Source organism: Phallusia mammillata, chromosome 7 (genome assembly GCF_965637545.1).
Source record: "Phallusia mammillata chromosome 7, kaPhaMamm4.hap1.1, whole genome shotgun sequence".
In the NCBI taxonomy this organism is placed as follows: domain Eukaryota; kingdom Metazoa; phylum Chordata; class Ascidiacea; order Phlebobranchia; family Ascidiidae; genus Phallusia; species Phallusia mammillata.
The window spans coordinates 14,545,371-14,553,959 of NC_137258.1; the positions used below are offsets into that span (position 1 = coordinate 14,545,371).

Sequence of the window (8,589 nt, forward strand, 5' to 3'; positions counted from 1 at the left end):
ACTGTACATAATTACAAACAAATATGGCGATACAAAAGTATTACGAAAAAAGTTTTTAAGGCGTTTCATTTAAGACATAAACCCAATTTTCAGAACACAAACTTGTCAGATTGTTCAACATTTAATTTGCACTGTTAGTGAGATGGTTGCGCCTGTATACTGTCCACAAGTTTTTGAAGCCACGGCTTGACTTTGCACAAGCTTAACCGCATGTCATGCTCCACTTCCAATCGATTACGATGTTTCGTTTTTAATACACTCATTGCACTAAATCCTGCTTCACACAGCCACGTGGTTAAAAACGGGATTAGAAAAATTTGGCATAGTTGGGTACGTTGCATAAATATATAACTATTCACTCGTTCTGGTGTCACCTTAAATAATACAAACGTATAGTGTTGAGTCATAATACACGTTGTCGAAACCCATTGTTGCGCGATAAAGGCATTTTGTGTTTTTCCACTACCACGATTTAATTGCAACAGGAGGTAGCAAGCTGTGCTACAAAACAAGAGCAAAAGTTGCGATCTAAAAGAACATAATATTAGTTTCATTTTCTGTAATCAATTTTAAAATGCGCTAAATTAAATTCGGCGACATTTCGCGACCCCAGAAAAAGTTTAGGCGACCCCACTTGGGGTTGCGACCCATAGGTTGACGACCACTGTGCTAAGCCACCCTTCTAGTCTAAAAATAAATCTATAAGTATAGGTGTAGAAATAATATCAATATCACATAAAAATGTAAGCTGGCCTCCATTATAAGCTGCACAACAGATTGAATATCATTACTTTTCTAAATTATTATGTTTTCTAAATTATCAGTTAGGTAGTGATTGTCCACTTGCTGACATTGAAACTATCAACTGTAACAAAAATTGTAAAAACATTTGGCAATATGTCGTAAACAAAATGATGAATGACCATAACTGTGTCAAGGTCAAAGGGTTATTGTCTGCATTACCACCACACAACAAGAGGTTTCTGCAAGACTACATACACAAATTGCAACTGTGCCAATTTTCTACTAGTACTTTAATACTTTCAGAAACCTTATTTTGTAATTTTTCTTCAAAGTTTAGAAATATTCGCATTATATTAATACTGTTACTTGATTGTGTATACACTATTGTTTAATTGGCAATCGTTATATATTTGCATAATTTGATATTTTTTTAAAGGTTTTTGTTTATATCTATTTGTTATATTTTTAGCATTTAAAATGGATTCTTCTATGACCTCAAAACAATTGCGGTCAATGTTTATTGAGTTTTTTGAAAGTAAATATGATCATAAGTACATTCATTCTTCTGGAGTTGTGCCTTTAGATGACCCAACTCTATTGTTTGCAAATGCTGGCATGAATCAATTCAAATCCATATTTCTTGGTTCAATTTTACCAACCAGTCCGCTTGCTTCTGTTAAACGTGCAGTTAACTCTCAAAAATGTATTCGCGCTGGAGGAAAGCACAATGACCTTGATGATGTCGGCAAAGATACATATCACCATACTTTTTTTGAAATGCTTGGATGTTGGTCATTTGGAGACTACTTCAAACGGGAAAGTATTAACTGGTCATGGGAATTTCTCACAGCTGTACTAAAAGTTCCAAAAGAAAGGTTATATGCAACTTACTTTGAGGGTAATGCTAGTGTTGGTTTAAAACCTGATCTTGAAGCCAAAGAAATATGGCTTGAAATATTGCCACCTGAAAGAGTGCTACCTGGTGGCATGAAGGACAACTTTTGGGAAATGGGTGAAATTGGACCATGTGGGCCATGTACAGAAATTCACTTTGACCGAATTGGTAACAGAGATGCTTCATCTTTAGTTAACATGGATGATCCAGATGTTTTGGAAATTTGGAACTTGGTTTTTATGCAGTTTAATAGAGAAAAGGATGGATCACTAAAAGAGTTAGCAAGGCAGCATGTAGACACAGGCATGGGACTTGAAAGAATAATTTCTGTTGTACAAGGTAAACCATCAAACTATGACACAGATCTGTTTATGCCAATTATTAATGCCATATCAAAGGGATGCAATACCAGATCATACTCAGGCAAACTTGGTAAAGATGATGAAGATGGTTTGGACATGGCCTACAGGGTTTTAGCTGACCACATTCGCACATTAACCATTGCCCTTTCAGATGGTGGCCGACCAGACAGTACAGGTCGTGGATATGTGCTGAGAAGAATTTTAAGGCGAGCAACACGTTATGCTTATGAAAAGCTTAGGGCAAAACCTGGTTTTTTTGGATCTCTGGTTCCTGTTGTTGTCGATATTTTAGGTGATGCATTTCCAGAAATAACGGCTGATCCAAGTTTGATCATTGACATAATTAATGAAGAAGAGGTTCTATTTTTGAAAACATTGACTCGAGGAAGAAGAATCATGAATAGAAAAATAAAGTCTTTGCCAGAGGGTGCACAGTATTTTCCTGGTGATACTGCATGGCTTTTGTATGATACATACGGATTTCCAGTTGACCTGACTAAGATTATGGCAGAGGAACAGGGTTTAAAACTGAATGATGAAGAATTTCAACTGGCAAAGACCCAATCCAAAATTAAGTCACAAAACATAAATGTGTCAGAAGAAGATGTTGTTAACCTTGATGTCCATGCTTTAACACAACTAAACCAAAAACAATTGACACCTACAAATGATTTGCCCAAATACAGCTACAGATATGAAACAGCTTCCTATAAACTAGATTCAATTTCAGCCAAGATTGTGTGTATTCGACTGGGAAACAAATTTGTAAATGTAGTAAGTACAGGTGACAAATGCGGAATCATGCTTGATGCTACCTGTTTTTATGCTGAACAAGGTGGGCAACTTTATGACTTGGGTTACATGGTAAAGGATGATGATGAGCAGAGTGAATTTACTGTAAGTAATTGTCAGCTTCAAGGTGGTTATGTGTTGCACATTGGTACTGTAGTTGGAAATTTGGTTGTGGGAGATACACTCAAAATGTTTGTGGATATACAAAGGAGAGAAAGCATCATGAAAAATCACACAGGAACACATGTGTTAAATTATGCCTTGCGTGTTGTGTTGAGTGAGGCAGATCAAAGAGGTTCACTGGTTTCACCAGACAGGTTACGATTTGATTTTACAGCTAAACGTCCCTTGACAAGTTCTGAAATTAAGAAAACGGAAGAAATTGCCAATGCTTTGATTAAAGAAAAGAGAACAGTATTTGCTGAAATTGCAAGTTTAGCTAATGCAAAAGCCATACAAGGTTTACGTGCTATCTTTGATGAGACCTACCCAGATCCAGTGCGAGTTGTTTCAATTGGTGTTCCAGTAGCACAATTGCTCCAAGAACCGAAATCCACTGTCGGATTTTCAACGTCTGTTGAATTTTGTGGAGGTACCCATGTGTTAATGAGTAATCACATAGAAATGTTAATTATTGTGTCAGAGGAAGCAATTGCGAAAGGAATTAGAAGAATAGTGGCTGTTACTGGAAGTGAAGCTAAAAAATGCATCAGAAAATCAAAATTACTTGATGAAAAATTGCAGTGTATTATTGGTCAGTGTGGCAACGGCATGGTTGCTAATGAAAATCTTTACTCAACTAGCAGACTCATTGCTGATTTTGAACAAGAGCTAAACTCATCGATAATATCTCAGTGGCAAAAAGACGAATTCAGAGAGACAGTTAAAAACATAAGAAAAAACATCAACATGATCCTGCGTTCGTCAAAAGAGGATGTGTCAAAAAAAGTACTTGCTGAAACAGAAAGATGCATTGCTGATGCTCCAGATTGCCCATATGTTGTAATGGAACTGAATGCGGAGGGCAACACAAAGCTTCTAAATGAAGCAGTTAAACTGTTCAGGATTAAATCACCAAAAACTGCAGTTATGCTTTTCAGCATCAATAAAGGGAGTGACAAGATAGTTTGCATATGTGAGGTACCAAAAACTGTCTCAGTTAACAAATTTACTGCAAAGGAGTGGGTGAATGCTGTAGTACCTGTTTTGGGAGGGAAAGGTGGTGGAAAAGATACCAGTAGCCAAGCTACTGGTAAAAATGTACAAAGCCTTGTTGAAGCTATGAAGATAGCAAGAAAGTTTGTAAAGGAAAAACTTGAAACACATGCCTAAAATGTCTTTTCACACCAATTAAAAAACATTTTGCTTTGAGTGAAACTCATTTTTTTACCTTTAAGCTTGGCAACTCTTTGTAAAGCAAGTAGTGTTGTTTCTGTTTGGCTAAAGTGGTTAATGTATGCTTTGATTTAAATAGATTTTCTGGTTAAAAAGCTATAGATTTAAATGTGTATTCTCGTCATTTACAAGTTTTATTTGACCTGACAGAACATGTTTTGTGTCATTGGTTGGAGAAACCGCAAATATATTAAAAAATGAAGTAGCTTTGCCAGAACTAATGCTTACTCAGTGAACTATAGTGCTAAAGTTCATGGACCACTAGTGGCCCGTAATGACTTTTTAGGTGGCCCACAGGATGTTAATTATGGGTCCCCTTCCCTGAAGCTTAATTTCACTTAGTTTTTTTTTTCCTTTTTCTCCGGTGATGTTTGTCCATGCACTTTTGGCGTGAAACCTTTGGTGGATTTGGATGAAACTTACACAGATGGTAGATATGGTGATGTAGATGTGCCATCTGCTTCGTTTGACTTTATAACCACCGTATTTATCCCGCTAGCCCCAAAAATGTAAAACATATTTATATGTTGCTGCGCACCACAAACGAAAGATTTCTGATTCTGTGCTGTAATAGTGTAATAAAGGCAACAGAATATATGGTACTTGTGTTAGTGCAATACTTGGTGGATGTTTTGCACATGCTATTTAGAGGGGTGTTAACAGCCTTATAACTTCAGAAGCGTTCATGAATGTTGCTAATAACACCTCTAGTGGTTAGAATTTGGGGTTATGAACCAAATCAGTTACCCCACTAACCACTTAAAATGGGTGAGTTTATCCATTTATAGTAGTCGATTGTTGTGTTCAACCCTGTAGTCCCAACATTTACCCCACCAGGCCGCAAAATGGATCCATATTTTTAACAATGTCTGAATTAAATGAAATTTAGACAGCTTGTAAAGTGTGCTATTTATAGGTGTGGAATGTTTTGTTTCACCCAACGCCTTAAAGGTCTGGATATGGACCGCGGTCCGACATTTGAGTAGCCCTGTTGTAAAGTGTGTATTGTAAACGCAATACCGTATATAACGCAAAACATGTGGTAGGAAATTAACACAGGAAAGCAACAATGCGAATTTAACGCAGGACACCAAAATTACATTGGCAGGAACGCGACTGGATACAAAAGTTTCCTGGCTCACGTAACAAATAGAAACTGCTACGGCTTAATCCCCGATTTCACGCCCGAACTCCGGATATGTCGGGGAAAATTCGGACGTCTAGTAATCCTATGCTAGCCCCAATATGGTTAAATCAGACCAGATTCCAGTGTTATTTCAACAATACAAACCTTCACCCAACCCGAATAGCTCGCTTTTAAATCCCGCAAAAGCATTCTCCGTTACAGTGGTTCCCAACCTTTTTTTGATGCGACCCAATTACATCCAAAAAATTTGTTTTATGGTTTCACGCGACCCATGGACACACATTCATACTTTTTGGGGGGTCGTACTTTCTTCAAGTAAGTAAATCAGGAAAGAAAATTACTCCGCCAGATTAAAAAATCAAACAAATCTTATTCGTTTTTTTCGACCAAACTTTCCGTATTGCCTAAACTTTAAAGCTGGTTGCATTATCAGCCAGACAACGCATAACAGTGAGCTAACACATGAGTTATGACGTCACAAACAAAATTAACCATTATCATACGAAGTCGTCAGGAAACTATTAATGGGCAACAATTTAAAAACGTGGGGAACATAACATAACACTACGAAACAAAACCGAAAAGTAGATGCTCTTATTGTCATAAAATAGGCGACCCTACAGAATTTTCAGGCGACCCATAGGTTGGGAAACACTGGCCTAATAGCACATCCTCTTGTGACCAGTGTCATTCTGGCAGAATAATTTCCCCTAAACACAAAAATTTTACCACAAAATTTCAGGTACCATATCAAAGCACTTAATGTAAAGCGGCAGGTCCTGAGTTACGGTTGATACACAAAAATAACAATCAAAATGAAACGCGCTTATGACGTCATAACCACACTCCCGCATTACTTGTTTAAGCTATTTGCCACTTGTTACACAGGGTAAATGATGCGGTATAAACCTTTTTTGCTATATGTTTCAATATTTTTATTGATTTTTTTAAATAAAAAGTTAGTATTTAGATGTAAAACAAGGATAAATGAAAAAGATGGTCGCTGTCAGACATTAAAGTTGCATAATTAGGTTTTTGAGTGTTTGACATCATACAAAATATTATTTTAATTAGGACCAATGTTGGTTCATTGCTACAATCCAAATTTCTATTCTTATACCCAATGTGGAGTTAATCTAGTAAAATTGCACACAGCATTTTTTGCATTTTGGCTGCATAAAATGTTAATGTTTGCTATCGCTTGTTTGAGCTTTTTCCTGGTCACTTCTAACTTGTATAGCAATGAAATAAGCTATTGCTGCCAGGCATAATGTTAGACCAAGTATTGCTCATCCAGCAGTTTTTATTGTAAACAATCGACGTTTCGACGTCCTATATAGTAATGTTACAAAAAAAAAGTGTTGCATTATTTTTATTTTGCAGCAAAGTAAAATGCAGTACATAGTTGTTAAAAACATCATACACAAATTTAAATTACAGTATAAAACACAGCAGAACGAAACTCGTAAAAGATAAAATAATGTCTTTCATTTTGCAAATGAGAACATTTGTTCTCCAGGGATGCTGAAGGGATACTACCACATGCAATCTATTTTGCAATTTACTGTTGGCTAAACACAATTAAAGAACATAATTATGCAGAAAGTTTGAAAATTCATTTTCATTGTTGCTTTACTTTTGAAGTTGGTTTTAAATTTCTCAATTAATATGATGTCTTATAATAGTAGTAAAAATTTGTAGATTGTTTACTTTTGTTAAGCTTTCTCTTTTTTTTCTACAATTCACCATAGTATGCCTGTCATAAAATGTTTAGTTGGTTTGGCTTGTACAGATATTTTTAGTTTGGGTAAAATAGTGGTAGAGCTAGAGTATATTTGCACCTCTTGGGTCACATGCAAACAGCAAGCATCCTGACAATGACAAAAAAGAAAGGAAACATTTCAAAGTAAAACTGATGTAAAATACTGCAAAGTTTGACTGGAACTGTACTTGTAACACTTTTATCCCCTAACTTGTGTATTTGGAGCAACTTGGAGGTTTATCTGAATTGCCGGAATTTTTCAATTTGGGAGTTTTTTGTTTAAAAGTAACAAGTTTGCTTTTCAAAACCATATAATAAAGCCAATTTTACATGTCGTTTATCACTGACTTTGCTGGTGTTTGGCAAAAGTGCTTTTCCTTGTGAAGATTTGATAAGTTTTGGCTATGACAGTTCTGTTGGTTGGCATCCAGCAGGTATATGAGATAAAAGATTGATCATTAATAGAAAGTATCTGTTCTCCCAGTAAATCTCTTATTTATTTATCTAAAACAAAAGTAAAAAATAGGTAGTGACATGTATTATTAGGAATTAGGATATGAGAGACATGCATTAGCTTTTATGAAATTGGGCCATACACAAACTTACCACAAGTATGATGACATAGTTGGCGCAGAAGTCATAGGACACAACAGGTTTGTTTAACAGCAGCGCTCCTGTATGTACAGATAAGTCTTAAAATAAACATCTTTACTTAAAAATGATGCAATAATCACAAAATGATTACTTGTTACTTACCACTAGCAGGCTACAACTTAAAATCGTAGAATCGACTACTGTACGGTGTAACTAGGCGTATCACAGCATTTAACAAAATGGACTGCGACGTTTTAAGCCTAAAAAGCGAAAACCCCTTGCAAAAAGGATTTGCTGACTTTTTAAAAATAATTTACCGGCCGTTGCAACACATTTACCTCTAATTTGCTACAGCGAATAACCTCGATAGGGGTCACGCACAAAAAGGACGGTGTCTTTTAACTCAGCTAATTGACTATTTTCGCTTAATAACTAGTTTAAGAGTTTACCTGGGCTTAAAACACCATTTTTAGTATTTCGCGCCAAATTCGCTAATTTCTTCTTGACAACGGTAACTCAGGACCTGTCGCTTTACATTAAGTGCTTACCACCCTGGATTGCGCTGCTCCGTTGAACGGTTGGGTGATTTTTGAAGCAAATTGAAGCGTAATGGCGGCTGCAAAAGGAAGCCCCAAAAATGCATTGCGGGCAATGGGGAGAGAGTGGAAAAATGTCGATAAATTTTGTTTTAGGCATTTTTGTGGCGATTTTTTCAGATATGATCAGTAGTTTAATAGGACGCATGTATTCCAGTGTGTAATAACCTATTAATATGCGTAGATTGACTGTGAGGTGTAAGTATGTGTACTGGGAATTAAAACGTTTTTAAGTTAGTGTTGAAATAAATCTTTACTGAGTTGTAATAAATGTTGTTTTGGTTCAATATGAGTAGTTTACA

At 36.1% G+C, this 8,589-nt stretch overlaps 1 protein-coding gene and 1 long non-coding RNA gene across 4 annotated transcripts; one reads left to right on the forward strand and one right to left on the reverse strand.

Moving 5' to 3' along the window:
- Positions 1-1,184: 1,184 nt before the first annotated feature.
- On the forward strand, positions 1,185-4,394 carry LOC145238317 (alanine--tRNA ligase, cytoplasmic-like). Its single transcript, XM_080101449.1, has one exon. The coding sequence runs from the start codon at positions 1,222-1,224 to the stop codon at positions 4,123-4,125; it is 2,904 nt and encodes a 967-aa protein (XP_079957575.1). The 5' UTR covers positions 1,185-1,221; the 3' UTR covers positions 4,126-4,394.
- A 2,306-nt stretch (positions 4,395-6,700) lies between these two features.
- Positions 6,701-8,204, reverse strand: LOC145239727 (uncharacterized). 3 transcript variants are annotated; one of them, XR_013862373.1, is made up of 3 exons: positions 8,009-8,204; positions 7,704-7,771; positions 6,701-7,601 (listed from the first exon to the last, which is right to left on the reverse strand). It is a non-coding gene; the product is annotated as an uncharacterized LOC145239727 (long non-coding RNA). The 3 variants fall into 3 exon arrangements; XR_013862371.1 differs by lacking the exon at positions 8,009-8,204 and adding an exon at positions 7,854-7,997; XR_013862372.1 differs by lacking the exon at positions 8,009-8,204 and adding an exon at positions 7,854-7,997 and having other exon boundaries at positions 7,704-7,789.
- Positions 8,205-8,589: the final 385 nt, after the last annotated feature.

Excerpts from the sequence above, each read along its gene's own strand:
- LOC145238317 (XM_080101449.1), top strand. The coding sequence starts at position 1,222 with ATGGATTCTTCTATGACCTCAAAACAATTGCGGTCAATGTTTATTGAG.